Below are 22990 nucleotides of genomic sequence, written 5' to 3'. Positions count from 1 at the left end.
ATCACTCTATTGGTCTGGGTGGGATCCCTTAGAATTGCACCATGCAAACCCATAGACAGTTGCTTTATTTGAAGGGAGAGAAAAATCACTAGCAATCAGAGAAAGGCTTCATTGTGCGGGTAATGGAGGTAGCATTGGTACTGAGGTAGATGTTAAACGATTGGTAAATTTTTCTTAGCACAGGTGAGGGGTAATCTGGATGCTGCAAATGGTACAAGCTAATTCTGAGAGACCAAGTGTAGACTGTGTTCCAGAGTCAGTTTGTCCAGTCGGACTCCAGTGGAGGTCACACATAAAGCGTTAAAGGGCTGAGAAGAAAGTGTGGGATCAGTTTGAAAAATTCCAAGCATGGGCCTTACACTCTACTGAGTAACAGAAGGAGCCGTTGGAGGGCTCAGAAGAGATGTGAGTGATACAAGCAAAGCAGAGTTTTAGGAAAGTAATCAGATGTAGTGAGGCCAGATAACCGCGAGTGGTGAACTAGAATCAGGGGGTCCACTTAGGAGGTCCATCTTCTAAACAAATGTGCGAGAATGATGATCTGAACTAGGGTCGGGGCCATGGAAACAGGAAAGCCTGGGCCATTTTGGAGACATTGCAGTAAAAAAAAAATCAACAATTCCTAGTTCCTGATGGGATGTGAGGCTCGACATTCCAGGGAGGTCGTAAGGGTGACATGGAGCCTTTGGGACTAACCAGATAGTGGTGCCGTGAAAAGAAAATAGAAGGAGCTGTTAGTAAATATTGACCTGTGGCCAAATACGAGAGACTGGAATTCAGAGAACAGTCGGGGCTGCATTTGGGAGTCTTCTACAAGGAATTTTAATTGAGACCTTGGTAGAAGGACTGCATAGTCACCCAGAAGGCCCGGGGTGGTTGACAGTAAATAGCACGAGTTTGTAGACACTGGGTTAGCAGTGCTTATTGACTTACTCCAGCATGGTAAGAGTAGGAAGTAGTTCTTATTATAATGAGGCTGGTAGAGAGATTTCCTAAAAGAAACCTAATCTGGAAGTTTCCTATAGATCTAAGCCAGAATGTAACAGATCCTAGAATTGGAGTACAGATGGGCATGAGTTGAGCAAGATGGGTCATTGAGCGAACAGTTCCTGGGAATGATTGCTTACCAAGTGGCAAGAATAGGACTCTTCACTAGGTATTTCCTAAGAATGTCTGGAGCTTTGGAGTTTTTGTTTTTGAGCTCTCTTTCTATAGACACATTGTAATGCTGAGGATTAGAAGGGATTAGACTTGGGTTCAAGCCTTCACTCTGAAGATTTAACTAGCTGTAGGTTCCTGAATGAGTCAATTGTCCTTTAAGCCCAAGTTTTTCACATATAACAAGGGGATAATAATACTCACCCTGCTTATTTCATGAGGTTGTTGTAAAAAGCCAGAGTATTATTATAAAAATTGTAGTTTTATTCTCTGGGAAAACAGTTGCCAGCTTTCAAGTTTCTTTTCTTTGCTAAATAATCCAGGGACAAAATAAGAAATAGATTTGTAATCTTGCTTTTCTATATTTAAATTTATAATTTTAAATTATTCATAGCTTTTACATATATCTATATACAATTTTTACATATATCTATATACAATATATTCAGATATAGATATAGATAGATATAAATATAGGTAGATAGATATATAGATATAGGTATAGATGTAGATGTAGATATAGATATAGATATAGATATAGATATAGATATATATAGATATCTTTGCTCTTCCCTCTTGCTTTTCTAACTAAACTTTATTTTTAAAATATCTGCTATGTATTTTGGATTTCTCTTAATGCCTCTTAGTTTTCCTTCAGGATTTAATTCTGCATTCCTAAACACAGGTTCTCTAGTTCCTAAATTTCTCTGTTTGATAAACTGTCATATAATATGGTTTTTAGTATACTGCATTTAGAAAGACTGGGAAAAATACTGTACTTCTTATCACTCGCACTATTGAATTTCATACATAGCTTAAAACCAGTGATCTGATTCTGGGAGTGATAAATAAGTACAGAGATAAGGGGGGAAATAGTGAGTAGGGAAGAAAAGAAATGCAAAAATGCACATTTATTTAGGGTTGTGGTTGAAGATAACATGAAGATACTGTTTATAATAAAAATAAATAGACAAGGAAGTACAAATATTTCACTCAAAAGTTGCAAAATCTGAAAGCTAAGTCCAAAGCTCAGTGGTCTAACACCAGCGCAGAAGAACTAAAACAAAGCCTGGCTTTCACGATTGGACAAGTACAGTAAGCGGTCCCCAGGTAAATGAACCTCCCAGACACTTTGTCAGGATGTGGTGCCAGGATTTCTGTCTTTCTGTTTTCTGTTTGACAGGATTGAGTGAGATCTTGCTGCTGCTATTTCCTCCATTGGGAGAAGCCATTGCTAGAACCTGGCGGGCAGTCCAGATACTGGCACTGCGCAATGACCAGGAAGCTGTTACTGGCTGGGCCTCTGACCAGCTTCTCCACCTGTCCCAGCTATCTCTTTCATGCTACTCCATCTCAGTCCACTTCACCTCTCTCTAAACACCACTGCCTTTGTCCTTCAAGCCCTCTCCCCTCACCACCTGTCTGCTACCTTTCCACAGCCTTGTTTGAGAAATTCAAGGCTACATAGGTTAAGAACCCTCTTACCACAAATAATAGAGATAATCTATGGGATGCTTTGGGTATGAAAGCCACAGGATATCCATTCATCCTTTCTTACATGCAAGAAATAGTTATTGAGTATTATTTTATGTCAGGCACTGTACTAGGTATTGAAATACGGCAGTAAGTAAAAAAGATAGACAAAGCTCCATATATTCAATAGGAGCAGACAAGCAATAAACAATAAAATCATTTCGGATAATGTTCAATGTTACCAGGGAGAGCATAGAGAGTGACTGATCACTGCATCTAGGAAAACATTTGTCAAGTCATTTTAGGCTGTGTAAGTGAAACAGACATTGTAATCTGAATCTAATTCTCTAGTCACATGAGTTCATGTAATGGGAATGAAAAGGAGGCAGAAAGCAGATATATACCATAATCTCTCTCTTTGTCTTTTCTCTCTAGGTGGGTAACAGTTCATGTTTGCTTCATAAATGAAGCCGCTTTAAACAAATTCATATTCTGTCTGGAGTGACAGACCGCGTCTTTTCCTGTTCTTGCTACCCATGACTCTATATGGATGATTCAGAAATTGGAACAAAGTGTTTTACTGTGAAACTGGCACTGCATTAATCATCTATAAAGAAGAACTTGCATGGAGCAGGACTCTACTTTAAGGACCTGGGGGACTTGTGGTGTCATTTAGAACCTGCAACTGATGTTGGGAGAGAAAGCACGTGTCCCAGACTGCACGCCCATTTTGCATGCCTCCAGAAATGTCTAATTGCTGAAAAGCCACATCGCTTTATTTTTAGTTACAACCTGCAGTTTGTAGTTATCTCGGTCCCTTCAAGTAGCGTTCAAGCTGGATAGTTGCGGTAATAATTTTTCTCAAAGGGACCTAGAAGAACTTTAAAGACAAAAACTCGATAGCATCAGCCACTGCACATATTCAGAGCAGTGGACGAAAAAGTGATTGGAGTGGGTATCACGTCAGCTTCTTAGCGCTAATGATATGGGTCTGATCTCGAGTCTCTTCCTGATGTGAACCACGCTCACCCACATCGCACGAGACAAAGGGGCACCGTTGGCTGGTACCGAATTGGAACAGTGATGCCTTTGCGGAGGGGAGAGTCCCCCAAAGAGTCATCGCACAAAGAAGCTATGAACACTGAGCAGCAGGGCAGTCGCCGAGGAGGACATCCGTCTCCCCTGGTGCGGGCGGCCTTTTCCCTTGACCGCTGTCGGGTGTATAAATCATGCTTGCAAAATATATTACAAAATGTTTATATTCTAAAACTATTACAGAGTTATGGAAAGGGACTTAGGAGAAATTGCTGAATGTATGAAGGTCCTGTTTTTGATTTCCGCCATGGGAGAGAGTAAAAATAAATTATGATATTTAGTATGTAAGGTTAGAAAACCACAACACCCACATGCTGATATGGGTGTTGAAACTAGGTTACTTGGCTTTTATAAGAATGCAAGGAATCAGGAAACTCTACTTATTTATAGTATAACCACCATTATCTGTTTTTAAAGGATCCATTTATTTAAAATCAGGCACTCTATATCCATTAAGGTTTATGAATTAAATAAAAAGAGAGCTTTATGTAGTTATGCATGTCAGTTTGCTATTTAAAATGTATGACAGCGTTTGTCATATTAAGAGTGAATTTGGCAGGAATTCCCAAGATGGACGTTGTGCTTTTAAACTAGAACTTGTGAGACATCATGTGAATTTCCCTTGCCAATTTTTTTTTTTTTATGGTCAAAGAAACATCTGACTACAGTGAAAGAATGATTTCTGATGACTTATTTTGGAGAAGGTTCTCTTATTCTATCATGAGCATGCACATAAAGGAATCCAAAGCTTGCCATTATCACTTACTCCTTATAACAACATTATTGCCATGTACTCCCACCATCAGATGACCATCTTAAATGTAGTGATACAAAAGTGCATGAAAAACTGCTACTTTCCTTTGATTTCTAATTCTAAGAATTTCTAGTGTAGTTGGATTTTAGCTATGTTCAAAGCTAATCCAAACACAACTTCAATACGTGGCCTTTGATCTCTTTTTGTACCAAAGAGCCCAAATGATTTCTACGATCCCTTCCTTCTTTAAAGTTCTGTGGTTCCTCAAACACTAGTCATTTTTTCTAAAATATAAGCCAGTGCTTTGGGAAGCTGCATTACCTTATTTAGGCCCTCAGATATCCCGTGGTATAATCAATTAGTAATAGAACCAGAGATCAGTTTAATTGCTGAAAGGACCTGTCTCGGGCATGTGACAGGGATTGTTTTGAGGAAAATAGACATAGGTGAATGCGAGTTACGTGAGTAGGTCATAAGTAGATTGAGAAAATTGATAAGTAATAGTTCGACTTGTTTCACCAATGGTTTCAATTTTCTTAGGCATGTGGCACTGCTGTTTAATGAGCTGGAGAGTACAATAAGTGTACTTTTGTTCTCAGCTAGTAGCTGGATTTTAACATTCAAGGACAGGATCCTAATCAATGGAGTTAAAGAAACAAATTCAGCAACTTATGAAATCTGGCATAGTTGGCGAGGGGAGCTATATTCTGCCTAATTAAATGTATTGGTTCATTGAGAGGTAGATGGATTACCAATTTTTAAAACACTGAAGTTTCATAAAATTCATGAACAATAGAAAAATGCTGAACATTATTTTAGATGCTAGCTGCTTGGGCATTAACTGTGTCATATCTGCTTTAAGATAGGAAAAAATATATATTATCTATATCTTTGCTTTGTCTTATCTGGCATATGTTTGAATATTCTTCTTTATAAATCAGTGTTTTGAAATTGCCTTTTAAAATGATCTCAGAAGTCTACTGATTCTAAATTATACCTAAAGCTTTGCACTATTTTGGTAGAACCCAAGTTTATAAAGAATTGGCTTGCCCGGCCGGCATGGCCCAGTGGTTGAGTGTCAACCTATGAATCAGGAGGTCACGGTTCGATTCTGGGTCAGGGCACATGCCCGGGTTGCAGGCTCGATCCCCAGTGTGAGGTGTGCAGGAGTCAACCAATCAATGATTCTCTCTCATCATTGATGTTTCCATCTCTCTCTCCCTCTCCTTTCCTCTCTGAAATCAATAAAAATATATTTTTTAAAAAAAGAAAGAAACTGGCTCTGTGATACACTGTTCCTGCCCAGTGATATCAAAGTGTTCCTGAATTTTGTATTATTATCTAAGGTGCTCACCACACTGCCACTTTTTAAAGAGTCAGAGACAAATTGGTTGTTTTAAAATACAATAATAGAATAAGTACCCTATCCTCTTTAGAAAGGATTAAGCATGTGAAAAATGAAAAAGCAGGTGTCCATAATGAAGTGTTTGTTTTAGTAACAAACACCTTTCATTGAGCATTAAAATACTTTGGAGAAATTTTGTGGCATATTTTGGAACTTTAATTCAATTGAAGTTAAATTAACAAAAAAAAATTATTCGGAATTCATGGATATTTCTTAATATTTTTCTGAAGCTAGGTTTTGGTTTCAAAATGTAATTCCAATATAGGGCTTTTAGCCATTTCATATCTATGCTTCTTTAACTAAAAATTATTTTTCCAAAAGGCAGTTTCGCATAATGGGGTAAATGTTGGGAAAAACTGTAAGAAACCTCTGCTATTAACTGAAACAGGTCAATCACCTCCCTCATTGGTTCTCAGTTTTGTAATTATCTATATGATGAACTCGGAGAGCTCACATTAGATGGGAAGCCTATCGATATATGACTGACAATAGAGCTGAAACTGTCTCATGAAAAATATCCAACTCTGATCTTCGTGAATAAGCAATTTGACCATAAAAGTCATTGCTGTTCTTGTTTGTAATGTAAATAGGGTCCATTAGTAAAAGTGAAATTCAGTCTCATGTACAGTGAATTGGATAACCATTTACACAGAGATGGCATTTGCTTTGCTTAAACGAATGTTTTTGGATCACTTCAGAAGAATGAACAGCATTACTGCATTTTAGTCGGGAAGAGATACTATAAGATGTGTGTAACATTTGGAAATGTACCAAATTAGGCATTTAAATCTTCTCATTTTCTTAAAAGCTAACAGCAGAAAATGTAAGATGCTCATAATGTTTCTTGAATGCCAAAAGGTAATTTAGAACCCATTTGGAAAGAGGAAATTCATAAATTTCATTTTAAATTGGAAAGTGGGATAAGAATTTTAAAATAAGCTAGCTTGTCTTTGAAACAATATTATTTTTAGATTGGCATTAAAATATAAACATTCAGATTGAAATTCTAACTAGTTCATTTACAGTTTCAGCTCACACACTGTATGGTGTTGCTGCTTTCCATGAACAAACCTAGAAATGCCCTTGTTTGTAAAGATAAAGTAATAGTACTTTCATTTCCTAACAAGCTATTGTCTTAGAAATAATCCATATTAAAATGGATTTTCATGATCCTAAAATGTTTGCTAAGCATTGTAAACTGATAACTGCTATCTCCAACTACATCCTTATGATTTTGTTTAAATAAAATTAAGATAACTGTTTAAGCTAAAAACCATAGTATTTTTCAGATACTTGATTTCTGAGCTGTAAGACTAACTAAATAACATTTTCCAATCAAAATATCTTACTCTCCTGTGTTCTAAGGGTTAATGTGTGATTACAGTGTCCCACTTGCCACAGTTTTTTAAATCGGTAGACGTGAAAAGTATTCAGACATTTAGATGGATGCACAGATATATTGCTAGTTCAGTCAGATTGGAGTTTGCATATTGTAATGTAAATGTATGTCAACACTATTCTAAATAGTTTTATTATGACTGAAGTTTAATTAAATAAAAAAGGTTGTAAAATGTGATGTGTATGTGTATATACTGTATGTGTACTTTTTAAAATAGGTATATGTCCTGACCTTTTTTATACAGGTTTGAATTTGAAATTACATTATATATACATATACTTTATTGTTCTAAATAAAGAATTTTATGCACTCTCATAAATTTGCCCTGTCATTTGCTATTTTAAGGTTACCACATACATTCACAGCATGGTTCAATATTTAAGCTAAAATCAAATTTTTCTATGGAAACTTTGTCAGTAATCTAGATTTTAGTGTAATATGAACAGAAGAAATTAAGAAATCATTTTAATTCAATAATTATTTATTGGTCCCTAAAATATATGTTAATCAGGGAAGATAAAATTGAATTAACACACTGTTTGATCTCAAGAAGTTTCTAACTTGGTTGGAGTGACGATATGAAAACCACTGTAGATATAAAGACACATTGAAGTAACTACCTAAGTGTAAATATGAGGTCCAATTAATGTGCTTAGGGCATGCAGGAAAGAGAAATGGACACAGAAGAGGGAAGATCATGGAGAAGTTGATGTCTAGGCTAACACAAGAATGAAACAAATTTTCATATAGAAGGAGAATTTGCCGAAACCGGTTTGGCTCAGTGGATAGAGCGTCGGCCTGCGGACTGAAAGGTCCCAGGTTCGATTCCGGTCAAGGGCATGTACCTGGGTTGCAGGCACGTCCCCAGTAGGGGATGTGCAGGAGGCAGCTGATCGATGTTTCTCTCTCATCGATGTTTCTAACTCTCTATCTCTCTCCCTTCCTCTCTGTGGGAAATCAATAAAATATATTTAAAAAAAAAAAAAAAAAAGGAGAATTATGCCCAGTATTCTTGAGAGCAGGAACTTCTAAAATTTCTCAGCTTATTTCCTGAAATCAAGCCAGTGTGTCCTGAGCCTATCCTATATAATAAAAGGCTAATATGCAAATTGTCCCCTTGGGAGTTCAACCAGGACACCAGGAGTTCAATCACTCACTATGACGTGCGCTGACCACCAGGGGGCAGCACAGAACATGGCGGGTGACCAGCAGTGGTGGTGGGGCACTGAGGGAGCAAGGGAAGGATGAGGCAGGGAGGTCAGGAGGCAGGGAACCTGATCACCGGCCAGGCCTATGGACCCTACCCATGCACGAATTTCGTGCACTGGGCCTCTAGTAGAGCATAATGAAACTTATAGAGAGATAAGTTTCCTTGCCTCGAATGCTATAACAAAGAGGGAAGACATTTTTCTTAGGGGCAATGGGAAGCCGGTATTTGTTTCTAAGAAGAATGGCAAAAATCAAACACCATTATGGCTTATGTGATTTAGAGAATGAATGATCATCCTGCTTAATCTTAGGTTGGTATTTGACTCTTGAGACCAAGACCCCAGCTTTGACAACACACTGAATTCCCCCACCATTTTTTACAATTTCTTCGCTGATGCCCCCTCCTCAGCTCACCCTTTATATTAACTCCCACCAATGTAAGCCTAGCCAACTACAATAGCCTCCTAACTGATCACATGCCATGATTCAGCCTTTCCTCAATCAGTTCCTCACATTAGAATAGCTGTACAGAGAGTGAATGGAGACATATGATGATATTTTTCTCTGGTTAAAACACTTCATTGGTTTCTCATTTTCGCGATAAAACGCAAACTCACCTACATGGCTTCCAAAGCCCTCCTCAATCCATCTCCATAATATGTTTGGAGGATTGCTAATTTGTTTTTCCCTTTAAGTAATAAATAACATGAGAGCTAGAACCAAGGATACTTATACTGGTGCATTCCCAAATTTCATACAAATATTAAGTTTAGAACTAAAATAAATTTTAATTTGAATATTTTATTGATTGATTAAGGTATTACATATGTGTCCTTATCCCTCCATTGACCCCCCATGTTCTCCCCCCACCCCACTCATGCCCTCACCCCTCTGGTGTCTGTGTCCATTGGTTAGGCTTATATGCATGTATACAAGTCCTTTGGTTGATTTCTGCCCCTTACCCCTACCCTCCCCTACCTTCCCTCTGAGGTTTGACAGTCTGATCAATGTTTCTCTGTCTCTGGATCTGTTTTTGTTCATCAGTTTATGTTGTTCATTATATTCTACAAATGAGTGAGATCATGTGATAGTTATCTTTCTCTGACTGGCTTATTTCACTTAGCATAATGTTCTCCAGTTCCGTCGATGCTGTTGCAAATAGTAAGAATTCCTTCTTTTTTACAGTAGCATAGTATTCTATTGTGTAGATGTACCACAGTCTTTTAATCCACTCATCTGCTGATGGGCACTTAGGCTGTGAATAGATATTACCTATCGCAGCTTTTCATTATGGACATTTTGAAATACAGTTGACCCTTGAAGAACACAAGTCCACATATATATGTATTTTTTTCCATAAATATATAGTCAGCCCATATTCCCAGGTTACACATCTATAGGTTCAACCAAACATGGATTCCACAGTTGGGATCAGTGGATGCTAAGGGCCGACTGTATACATTGTTCTATGCCATTTCATATAAGGGACTCAAGCATCCACAGATTTTGCTAGAACCAATCCCCTGAGGATACCAAGGGACACCTGTTTATTGGGGGTCAAAGTTACATGCAGATTTTTGACTGAGTGGTGGGGGGTCAGTGCCCCTAATGCCAGCATTATTCAAGGGTCATCTGTATGCTATATACCAAAGTAGACAGGGTAGTGTGATGAACCCCCAATAACCATACCTACCTATCTTCCACCTCATTCAACTCCTGAATGATCTTGTTTTACCTATCTCCTATCTATACCCTTTACTCCCTCTTTATTTTAAGGCACATACCTAAAAATATTTTATCTGTAAGTACAGTATTTATATGTTTCTCTAAGTGCTAAAAACAATTATATTTCCCTAGTCTATTCACTTGTTCATTCTCATAGTTGACTATTCATACATTATTTTTTTTCACAAACTGCCCACCTCATCCTCCATTCTCACTCCTAGCTAATCATCTTGATTGCTATTTCACCTTGAAAACTGAAAAAATAGAAGATAACTTCTAAAGACTCCTAGCCCCCAGAGGCTGATTTCCTGTGAAGCTAAAGAAGCCAAAACTCTGGGCCCCTCCTCAGTTAGAGATGTTTGATAGGCCCTAGGAGGGAGTCTAGCAATATGTTCACATAGTCATATATTATTGAAAACTTCACAGCTACTTTCGTTTATCATTAAGGTATTAGTAGGTGTCCTGGTGTGGGAATAGCTCCCAGCAACACCCCCACTGCCCACTGTGTCAGTTCACTGGAACACCATGACTCAAAGGTGCTTAGCCAAAGGCTGTATCATGATGCAGGGCCTATGAACCTGGCACCAGAAGTCTGTGGGTGATGAGGGAGAAACAAGGTTTGAAAAGAGCAAGAATTTTGTGGAAAATTCTTAAAATCATCAGTTACCGCCCTAACCGGTTTGGCTCAGTGGATAGAGCATCGGCCTGCAGACTGAAGGGTCCCAGGTTCGATTCCGGTCAAGGGCATGTACCTTGGTTTCGGGCACATCCCCATTAGTGGGTGTGCAGGAGGCAGCTGATTGATATTTCTCTCTCATTAATGTTTCTACTCTCTATCCCTCTCCCTTCCTCCCTGTAAAAATCAATAAAATATATTTTTAAAAAGTCATTAGTTACCTCGTGTGCAAAATTGTAAGTGGAAGTGTCACGAATACCTGGCCAAAACAAAAATTATTTAGTAATGCAGAGTTTACAATCGTAAACAAACCTTATTTTTTCTCTTAATGTTGAGGAAACAATAGAATTTAACAAAATTGCTGTTTATAGAACAAAAAAAAATCCATATGTGAGGACACATGTTTTAGGCTTCTTAATGTATTGGTCTTGCCAAATGCATAGTGTTGTATATCCACCATTGTAGTTACATACAAAATGGTTTTAGGACAATATTCATTGTCCTAAAATAAAATCCCTTGTGCTTTGTGTATTCAACATTCCTTTCTCCCCCACTTCCCCTGAACCTCTGGAAAACACAGATTTTGTAATTGTCTTTACAGTTGTTATCTTTTCTAGAATGTCATATAATTTAAATCCTACAGTATAAAGCCTGTTTAGGCTGGCTTCTTTCACTTAGCAATATGTATTTAAGGTTCATCTATGTCTCTCATGGCTTGATAGCTCATTTCTTTTTATCAATAACTAATAATTCCATTGTATGGATGTGTCAGTTTGTTTAGCCATGCTCCTATTAAGGACATATTGGTTGCTTCCAGTTTGGGGTGATTATGAATAAAACTGATATAAAACACTTATTTTTCTGTGACCATAAGTTTTCAAATCAGTTGGGTAAATACCCAGGAGCACTAATCCTAGACTCTATGGTAAGACTGTGCCAAGATTTATAAGAAACTGCTAATCTGTCTTCGAAAGTGGATGTACCATTTTGCATTCCCAGCAGCCCTGAGTAAGAGGTCCTGATGCTCCACGTCCTTATAGCAATTGTTACTGTCAGTTTTTGGATTTTGGCCATTCTAATAGGCTGGTAATAGTATATCATTATTGCTTTAATTTGCAGTTTTCCTAATGACAAATGATGTTGAGCATCTTTTCATATGCTTATTTGCCATCTGTATATCTTCTTTCCTGAGATGTGGCTATTCAAATCTCTTGTCCTTTTGAATTGGGTTGTTTTCTTATTGATGAATTTTGAGTCCTTTGTATATTTTAGATACAAGCCCTCTGTCAGATCTGTGTTTCGCACCTATTTTCTAACAGTTTTTCATTTTCTTAGAATTTTTCACAGAGCAGCAGCAAACATTTTTTAAAAGCCCATGTAAGAACACAGAGTATCTTGCTCAATTTATTTTTTTAATCTCATCAGAATAAAACTACCTCCACACTACCTGAAATTGTTATTACTTTCATATTTTGCAACTCTTCAGGTTTTTCTTGTTAATGGAATATTTTAAACATATGCAAACTTGGACTTTCTAAAGAGTTTCTTAGTAACAAGATGGTATTCCCAGTATAATGCTGTTGGGCGTAGTGACATTTTAAAGGCTTTTAACATATGTATTTTAAAGACTCAAAATAAAAAGTCAAAATACATGAGAAGAAAAATGTTGGGTAAAATTTCAGACACCTGCCCTGGCCGGGTGGCTCTGTTGGTTTGAGTGTCCTCCCATGCACCAAAGGGTTGCAGATTCTGTTCCTTGTCAGGGCACATGCCCAGGTTATGGGTTTAATCCCTAGTTGGGAGGCAACAGATCAATGTTTCTCTTTCACATTAACGTTTCTCTCTCTCTCTTTTCCTCTCTCCAAATAATCAATAAACATACATATCCTCAGGTGAGAATTGGAAAAGATAAAATTCAGACATTATTTAACTTTCGTTTAAGAAAGATGTTTAGGAATATTTATAAAAACAACTGAGAAATTACAAACTCCTGATTTGCACATAAAAAATAGACAGAAAGAATCCCTTTCTGGCCCTCTAGCCAGTTTTGCTCAGTTGATAGAGCATCGGCCTGCAGACTGAAGGATCCCAGGTTCGATTCCGGTCAAGGGCACATGCCCAGGTTGCAGGCTCAATCCCCAGTAGGGGGTGTGCAGGAGGCAGCCAATCAATGATTCTATCCGTCATTGACGTTTCTATCTCTCTCTCCCTCTCCCTTCCTCTCTGAAATCAATAAAAAATTGTATCCAATGTATTAGGGTTCCTTTTATATTATTTTTTCTTTTTTTTAATTTTTAAAATTTTTTTTTCTTTTATATTATTACTAGAGGCCCAGTGCATGAAATCCATGCATGGGTAGGATCCCTAGGCCTGGCAGACGATCAGGGCCAATCTGTGGGGCGACCGGTGGAGTGATTGGGGGCCCCCCACTGGCACCCGCCTTGGCTAGCCTGGGGCCTGTGGGCTGCGGGAAGCTCCTGTATTGAGTGTTTGCCCCCTGGTAGTCAGTGTGCGTCATAGTGACTGGTCATTCTGCCAGTCATTCCGCAGTTTGGTCTATTTGCATATTAGGCTTTCATTATATAGGATTATTATTATTATTTTAAATCATTATCTTACCAAAAATTTGTTAGGGCTCTAAGGTAGAAATACAGCTTGATCTTCATCTAATTGGCTAGCTGCTGTCTCAACATTGCCTATTAAATAGTTGATCTTTCCCCATTGCTTTGAAAAAACAGCTTTGCCACACACTAAATCCCTATGTGTATTTTGGCTCTATGAATAGAACTGTCAATTCTGTTTTATCTGTCACTTTGTTTCTTTTCAAGCAAGAACCCTTTGACTTCCTGTGATCTTCAAAATTGTTTTTAGTTTTGTTTCACCAACTAATGGATCTTTAATATGGGGAGGCATAAAATATCACCCTTTGAAACTATACTTTGAAAGTTAATTCCAACAAAATAACTTGGCAAGAATTAGAAATCACATTTTAAAGAGGACCCAAACAAAAGTTCTCCAAGAGACCTTTTTTTATCCATTCAGCTATGTATCACAGGTCCAGGCACAGTGTGCTCACAAAGAATTTAATGAATCAAATACTTCCTAACACTGGAAACAGGGCAGCATGAATGGACTTCTTATACATGAAGTACAGTAAAGACTAGTGATGACCAGATTTTCTGGATACAACCAGCAACCTGATCAGTCACCCTGTCATGATCTTTTAAACACAAGGACAGTGATGTCATGAATTGCATTCTTGTTCTCAGTGAATACTTCAAAACCACACAATGCAGTTAAAAACACAAATAGCAATGTAAACAATCTCTTATTCTTTTAATGTTTTTAATGGACTTTGCTCACATCAATATATTTGATATGAAATATCCCAGCTAAAGCATGAAATAGCAAAGCTAATGAGAACATTATCCTTTAAAGACTCACAAAACCTGTAAGCATCTACTTAAATTCAAAGAAGACACGTATTCATACACATGTGCAAAGATTTCAAGGTAGCTTTTGGCAATTTGACATAAACTTTCAAAATGTTAAGACTGGCTTTGAAAGGTCTCAGTAATTTACATACCCAACCTAAGTGCTCTTTGCCATCACTATACAAACGCCCATTAAAAGCAGGCAAGACCTAAAAATACGAATTAGAGAGGTGTGTGTGTGTGTGGTTTTTTTTCCTTCAAAGAGTTAGGCTTTTTGCCAGTGACAAATATGAGGACAATTTTCTCCATTTTTGGCAAACATCACATGTTTTCTTGAGCTGATGGAAAAATATTCCTTGGAAACCGACCATAACATTCCCTCTTATGTATAACTAAGTAGCAAACAGATTAAACATATAAGAGTGCAAATGGACCAATTAAATTTAAGAGCGTATGAACAGAAAGGCACTATGCACAGCATTGATCAAATTTAAATAACTATATTTCAAATACCATTTTTTAGCCCCCAATTCAGAGGATTCTTACTTGTAACCATTTATTCTGTGGCATGAAGCTGTTTTATATTCCCAGTTATTACTGAAATGTCTGGGGCACTCATGCTATTGAAAATATAATTCTGTCAGCACAGTCGGGTAGAAGCATTTTGAACTTCTATAGAAAATGGACAAAGCAGGGATATTTCCTGTGCCAATTAGCAGTTTCACTGAGCAAGAAGGAAGTGCATCTAAAGGTGTCTGAATGAGAACCCAGCAAGCTCAGTGTTTGAATGAGAACAACCCAGCAAGCTTTCTTGGGCTTTTGGCACCCACAGAGGCCTCAGTAAAGAGTTCCCAGGAAGGTCATCCAATTCCAATGAGCCAGAGAGATTATGTGGGAGGGGAACCGTTATGTGGTGTGTTCCCTTCAGCACAAATGTCCCGGAGGACATTTGCCAACGCCCGGCACCACAGGGCTTATAAATATTTTCACGAGCTAAACTCGTGAATACAGCTTTTCAAATGCCAGACAAATGATGATGCAAAAGAATGAGTTCAGTGAAACATGAGCTGTCTGACAAGTCAATAAAGTTGTGAATTTGTATTTTGAAGTAACACATGCCTCAGACATACAACTTGATTCAGATTCAGGGGATGGGTTTATGGGGACGGGTTTATTTAACTCAGGATACTTATCTGATAACTTGTCTGTGCTACAGTTATATAGCCATTTGGGAAATGACTACCTTTCCACTGTTTCAGTAAGATCTTAATTTTAATGGAGACATACAGCATTATAACATAGCTGGTGTCATTTAGATGTTTAATTAATACACTGGATTAAGCTAGAATTTTGAACTCCCTTGGATCTTAATTTGTTTAGAAATCTAGGAACAAATTATTTTTTATTTTAAAACCATACCCTATATTTATTTACCTATGTGTAATTTTATTTAATTTTTTTCCCTTTTTCCCTTTCTACACTCTATTGCCTTTATCAATTTAGTGTTGCTCTTCTATGAAATTAAGCTTGATGTCACCTTTTCAGGTCTGTTTGATACATATATTTCTCTTATGCCTGATGAAGGAAATGGAACTAAGTCAAAAAATATATATGATGGTCCATTAAGTCTCTCAAACACTTGTAAGACACAAGCGTATTAAGAAAAAACAAGTTGTAGCTTTTGCAGTCACAGGAGGAAGAGATGCCAGAGATAAATAAAAAATAATAATAATTACATAATATGATCAGTTTCCCCAAAGTGGATTCTAAATCCAGTAACCAGATTGAGTTTTTAAGAAAAGAAGTCAGATCCTATCAGTTACCCTCAAATTCTTTATTCAGATGTCTCTATTCAATGGCTTATCAGATCTTGTATGATCTGACCTCAGTTTTTAATTTGACCCTTTCTCCTTCCATTTTCATCATCTCTCCCTCCTGTCCCATGACACTGGTATACTTGCTCTTCAATGATACATTAACATTGAACATGATATGTACTCTCCAGCTTTACTCCCCCACCTTAGATATTCTCCTACTTTCTTGCCTCTTTTAAATCTTTGCTCAAATTCCACCTTTTTAGAGAGACTTTCCCTGACCACCATATTTTACATTGCAGTCTCTCCTTAGAACTCCCTGTCTCATTTCCCAAGGTTTATTTATCTCCATAGTATTTTTATCCTTTCAGTTCTCACCATTTTTTTTTTATGATGAGCTCTCTCTCCCCATAGAATATAAGCTCTGTGAGGGCTGAGACTTTGGTCAACTTGCTTATTTCTATGTTACCAGTAGCTATAAAAGAATCTGGTACATACAAAATACTCCATAGATACATATGTTGAATGAATGACTTCTAGAAGCACAAGCAAAGAGCAATGGGAAAATAAAAGCCTACATAATCATGGGATAAAGAAAGCTTCATCAAGGTTGTGCCAATTTAGGTTGGCTTACAAAGAAGAGTAGATATTTTCCAAGTAAAGACCTGCAGGGAGAGGGTATCCTAATCATAGAGAACAGTGTATTGGGATGCTTGGAACAACTAAGAACAGAAAGCCTCACTCAGAATGACTCAGTCCATGACAAGACTCACATAACTGGAGGTCACGAGTCAGGCAGGCTATAGGACTGGCTCCATCCAGTGACTCTCTCTCTCTCTCTCTCTCTCTCTCTCTCTCTCTCTCCCCTCATCTCTGGAATGGCTTTGTTTTCAAGCTGGCTTCCATCATCAGAGCAAAGAAGCTATAAGGGGTTTCAAGATTCAAACCCCTGCCGAAACCGGTTTGGCTCAGTGGATAGAGCGTCGGCCTGCGGACTGAAAGGTCCCAGGTTTGATTCCGGTCAAGGGCATGTACCTGGGTTGCAGGCACATCCCCAGTAGGAGATGTGCAGGAGGCGGCTGATCGATGTTTCTCTCTCATCGATGTTTCTAACTTCTATCTCTCTCCCTTCCTCTCTGTAAAAAATCAATAAAATACATTAAAAAAAAAAAAGATTCAAACCCTTACACTGTAATATCCAGAGGAAAGGAGAAAGTTCTCAGAAGAGTGTGGACACACCCTTTTAAATTAGTTACTTTGGCCCCAGATATTACCATAAACCAACTGTTTTAAGCCTGATTTATATAAATCAATCACAATGGCAAGTAGAGATGGATTGTCATGGTTGAGTAAAATAACCAGGGCCACCATTGGACGTGGGCATGGGGACATTTTCTTTTCTTTTTTTTTTTTTTAAATATATTTTATTGATTTTTTTACAGAGAGGAAGGGAGAGAGATAGAGAGTTAGAAACATCGATGAGAGAGAAACATCGATCAGCTGCCTCCTGCACATCTCCTACTGGGGATGTGCCCGCAACCCAGGTACATGCCCTTGACCGGAACCAAACCGGGGCCCTTCAGTCCACAGGCCGACGCTCTATCCAGTGAGCCAAACCAGTTTTGGCCATGGGGACATTTTCCCTCCAAATCCATGATTTCTATCCAATGGGTGAAAGAGTTGTTGGAAAACCATCATAATATCCCTAATAAATAGTAGGTTCAAACATAAAATATTGGGATGAGCATTGTGTGATCTTAGAAGGATGCTTAAAGAAAAATGAAGGGAGTTGATGCTGGAAAGGGGATATTGAGGCCAGATGAGTGAGGGCCCTGCATAACAGTGAGGATTGCACTTTATCAGGGAGCTGCTAAAAATCCACTGAAGTTTTTTAAAGCAAGAAAATGTCATGATAAAATTATTGTTTTTCTCTTAGGTATTTTGACTACTTTAGAAAAATAATTCTGGAAGCAATATCAAAAACAAATTGGAAACATTTGTAGGAAAAAAATATCCTCTAAGATGTTATTGTAATATTTCATGACAGCATGACAGCTTGAAGTGAGGCAAAGAGAAATAAACTTAATTGAAGAAATATTTTTCACATAATGTCAATAAAATTTTCAAGTCAGTTAACTAAGTGGTAGTAATAAATAAGGGGAAAAAGACAGAAACAAGACAGGGATGCCCACTCTCACCACTCCTGTTCGACATAGTACTGGAAGTATTAGCCATTACGATTAGACAAGAAGAAGAAATAAAAGGCATCCAAATTGGAAAAGAAGAAATAAAACTGTCCTTATCCGCAGATGACATGATATTGTACATAAAAAACCCTAAAGACTCCATCAAGACTCAGCTGGTGAGACAGTTTGCAGCTGGGAAGGGGAGAACTCCCCTGGAAAGGTAAAAGAACCAGGGATCTGGGCAGGAAAGTTTGCCAGACCTCTGAGCCCAGAGGGTCAGAGGGAGACCGCGTGGCAGACAGCCCCGTCCCTTGGGACAGGCACAGCCCCTGACTGGGGAAAGGAGATCCGCGGGATTCCTGGAGCCGGGGGATTTGAGATCTGGGATCTGTGATCACAGAGGACTGAGCCTAAAGGAGGCAGCCTGAAGAGCTGACCAGACCACGCAGTGCCAGTAAGAGAGGAGTTTACAGAATCTCAGCCTTCCCCGTTTCCGCGGCCAGCGTTTGTTTGTTTTCAGTGAACCCTGTTCATAAGACATTTCGGATACAGACACTCACCTGTGCTGAAGAGAGGGAGAAGGTGCGGACGAGTGGAATCTGGGGAGAGGCTGAGGAGAGAGGGGGGGCCGGGAGAGGTGGCAGCAAATTGAGTGCTGAGACACCCCTGGGCCCAGGATCGGGGCAGCAATTCTCTCCAGAGGGTGGGACTCCTCTTCCTAGCCCCCAGGCAAGGAGCACAGTCACACCCAGATTCCACCCTGAATGAGATCAAGGATTAAAATAATCTGATCAGTCCCTGGGATTTAACAGGGTCTGGCCTATAGAGGGATTTTCAATCCCAGCAACAATGCAGAGCAGGGTAATGATTAAAGAACCAGCTCTGGACAGTTGACCTCCCCAAACCAGTTTTAAGTGCAATAATGAAAATAAACCCTCGCTACTGGATAGAGAAGCCGTATAGCCTCAGAGGCCAACCCAAAAACACTGCCACCCAGAGGCTGACCCACAAATTGACTCTTAGCTAAACACAAAGTAAGGCAGTCTGGGACACAAATACGGCCTGCTTTAAAATCAGGACTGTGGTTTACAACATGGAGGAACAGTGTATCGCAGGGAAATTCAACACTCTCCTGAATACCTGGCAGGATTAAGGCGAGCCAGACTGACGAGTAGAAGAACCGAAGGACCTTCACAACTGCAAATTTTTTTGTTCTTTTTTCACCTTTTAACTAAGAAACCAATTCTTTTTCTTCTTTATCCATCACCTGATATTACCCTTTTAATTACTACATTTTTATTTTTAACCAGTATTATTACTGCTACCATTTTACCATTTTTTAAAGTGCCATTTTATTTTCTCTTTATTTTATTTTGGGATTAGTGTTCTCCATTCTATTTTCATCATTCCTTTAGCATCAATTTTACCTACCTCAATTTTACCTCTATCCTAAAACCCTCTCCCTCACTTTTCCCCTTTTGTTGTCCTGTTTCTCTTACCCTATTCCTGCTTTAGATTTTCCCTATTTCTTCTGTTTACCTACTGTCAAAATTTCACCCTACTTATATATCCTATTTCCAATCCACTGCTCTAAATCCTTATACACATGTCCTTTATCTTTCTTCACTATCCAAATTTTTTTTCTTCTTTTATCTTTCTATTGTTTTGTTGCTGTTTGCTTGATTGTTGAGTATATTGTTTTTTTGTTGTTTGTTTGTTTGTTTGTTTGTTTTGTGTGTCTGTGTGTGTGTGTTTTTTAGGACTGGTTTGTGAGACTGTTTTGCATTTTCTTTTTATATTTTTCTGCTGGTTTTTCCCCTCCCTACACCCCCACCCCGGTTATTTTTGTGCTTCTGTTTTCTCTTGCCTCTCTTGATATTATTGGTTGTTTCTAGTTTGCATTCATCTCCAGGGAGCTGTTGCTGGAATTTGTTGGGATTAGTGGCGGTTCTATAGGAGTTTTCTCCTCATATAAATAGTCTCTTCCCCTCTTCTATTTCATTCTCTCTTTTTGCTCTTTTTTTCTCTCTTTTTTTCCCCCTCCTTTTTCCCAATTTCATTTTTGCACTCCTTTTTTCCCCCTACTTTTCTTTTCTTTTCTTTTTTCTCTTTTCTCTTTTTCTCTTCTTTCTTCCTTATCCCCTAATTCTCTTAATTTGGGTGGTCACCTTTATTTGGGGTTATTAATATCGTGAATATATTTGTGTTTAGTGCCTGGTACGTGGTGCCTTGTTGTGTTGTATTTTGTGCCTTTAAATCAATGCAGCAGATCCAAGCAACAGCAGCCTCCTGAGCACCACACAATCTGTCTGAGGAACAGCAGCTGTACATGAAGCCTCCCCCCACCAGCCAGAAGAGCCACCACAGCTGTGAACAGCACCCACCAGAGATGCTGCTGCCAACTGAGGAGCAGCTGCTACCACAACCGCCCGAAGAGCAACCACAGCCCAAGGAGCCACTGCCACCCAGGGAGCAGCCACTGAACAACTCAACGTCTAGATATGTCAGTGAGATCAAACATGGGTAGACAAAGAAACCCCCAAAGGAAAGAAAAGGAGAACTCGCCAGAAAAGCAGCTAAGTGATACAGAGGCATGCAACATGACAGAAAAAGTATTCAGAATAAGGGTCCTAGAGTGCATAAACCGGATGGAGGAAAAAATCAACAACTTATGCAAGAAGCAAGAAGAAACAGATGAAAAAATCAACTGCCTATGCAAGAAGCAAGAAGAAACAAATGAAAAAATCAATAACATATGCAAGAAGCTAGAAGAAACAGATGAAAAAATCAACAACTTAAGTAAGACCCAAGAAGAAATGAAGAGTGATATAGCTGCAATAAAAAACACCATTGAAAGTATCAACAGTAGACTAGGAGAAGCAGAGGACCAAATTAGTGAATTAGAAGACAAGGAAGCAAAACACACCCAAACTGTACTGCAATTGGAAAAAAAAATTAAAAGACAGGAGGAGAGCCTAAGGGAGCTTTGGGACAACATGAAATGAAACAACATATGAATAATAGGGGTGCCAGAACAACAGAAAGATGAACAAGAATTAGAAAACCTATTCAAAGAAATAATATCAGAAAACTTCCCTGAGGTGGGGAAGAAAAAAGTCACACAAGCCCAGAGAGTCCCAAACAAGGTGAACCCGAAAAGACCCACATCAAGACACATCATAATTACCATGGCAAATGTTCAGGACAAACAGAGAATCTTACAGGCTGCAAGAGAGAGACGGAAAGTTACATACAAGGGATCTCCCATTAGATTATCAAATGATTTCTCAACAGAAACACATCAGGCCAGAAAAGAATGGACGGAAATTTACAAAGTGATGCAAAGCAAGGGACTGAATCCAAGAATACTCTATCCAGCAAGGCTATCATTCAAAATTGAAGGGGAAATAAGAAGCTTCACAGACAAAAAAAGGCTAAGGGAGTTTATCACCACCAAGCCAGCAATGCAAGAAAGGCTAAAGGGACTGGTGTAAAAAGAAGAAATAAAAAGCTCAGAAATAAAACAACCACACAAAAAAAGAAATGGCTACAAACAAGTACCTTTCAATAATAACTTTAAACGTAAACGGACTAAATGCTTCAACCAAAAGACATCAAATGGCTGAATGGATAAAAAAACATGACCCATACATTTGCTGTCTACAAGAGACCCACCTCATTAGAAGGGGCTCACACAGACTGAAAGTGAAGGGATGGAAAAATATCTTTCAGGCAAATGGAAAGGAAAAGAATGCTGGGGTGGCAATACTTATATTGGACAAAATAGACCTCAAAGTGAAGGCCATAACAAGAGATAAGGAAGGCCACTTCATAATACTAAAGGGATCAATACAACAAGAAGATATAACCATGGTAAACATATATGCACCCAATGCAGGAGCACCCAAATTCATAAAAAAACTCCTGGAAGATATCAAAGGAGAGATCGACAACAATACAAACATAGTAGGGGAATTTAATACACCACTGACATCACTGGATAAGTCCTCTAGACAAACAATCAGCAAAGAAACAGCAATCCTGAATGACTCACTAGATCAGATGGACTTAATAAACATCTTCAGAACACTTCACCCCAAAGCCATGGAATATACATTCTACTCAAGTGCTCATGGGACAGATTCAAAAATAGACCACATATTGGGTCACAAGCAAAGTCTCCACAAATTCAAGAAGATTGCAATCATAAAAAGCATCTTCTCAGACCACACTGGCATAATATTAGAAATAAACTACAATAAAAACAACCCAAAATACTCAAACACTTGGAAGCTGAATAGCATGTTATTAAATATTGATTGGGTTACCAATGAGATCAAAGAAGAAATTAAAAGCAGCCTGGAATCTAATGACAATGAAAACACAAGAATCCAAAACCTTTGGGACACAATGAAAGCAGTCCTGAGAGGGAAGTTTATAGCTCTACAGGCCTATCTCAAAAAACAAGAAAAAATGGTAGTAAATCATATAACTCTACAACTCAAAGAATTAGAAAGAGAGCAACAAGAAAACCCCAGAGTGAGCAGAAGGAAGGGGATAATAAAGATTAGAGCAGAAATAAATGACATAGAGACCAAAAAAACAATACAGAAAATCAATGAAACCAAGAGCTGGTTCTTTGAAAGGATAAACAAGATTGAC

General features: G+C 38.4%; 1 protein-coding gene across 9 annotated transcripts in view; it reads left to right on the top strand.

Annotated features, from left to right (window-relative positions):
• KITLG (KIT ligand) overlaps positions 1-7599 on the top strand; it is an 88602-nt gene extending 81003 nt beyond the window's left edge. For all 9 annotated transcript variants that reach the window (XM_023749785.1, XM_023749783.1, XM_006084002.3 and 6 more), the window contains one exon: positions 3067-7599. In XM_023749785.1, coding sequence (XP_023605553.1) covers positions 3067-3136 — 70 coding nt within the window. In that variant the 3' untranslated portion in view covers positions 3137-7599. The remainder of the gene's footprint in view (positions 1-3066) is intronic.
• Positions 7600-22990: the final 15391 nt, after the last annotated feature.

This window comes from Myotis lucifugus, unplaced genomic scaffold, assembly GCF_000147115.1.
Source record: "Myotis lucifugus unplaced genomic scaffold, Myoluc2.0 scaffold_9, whole genome shotgun sequence".
Classification (NCBI taxonomy): Eukaryota; Metazoa; Chordata; class Mammalia; order Chiroptera; family Vespertilionidae; genus Myotis; species Myotis lucifugus.
This window is presented reverse-complemented; position numbering and strand designations above follow the sequence as displayed.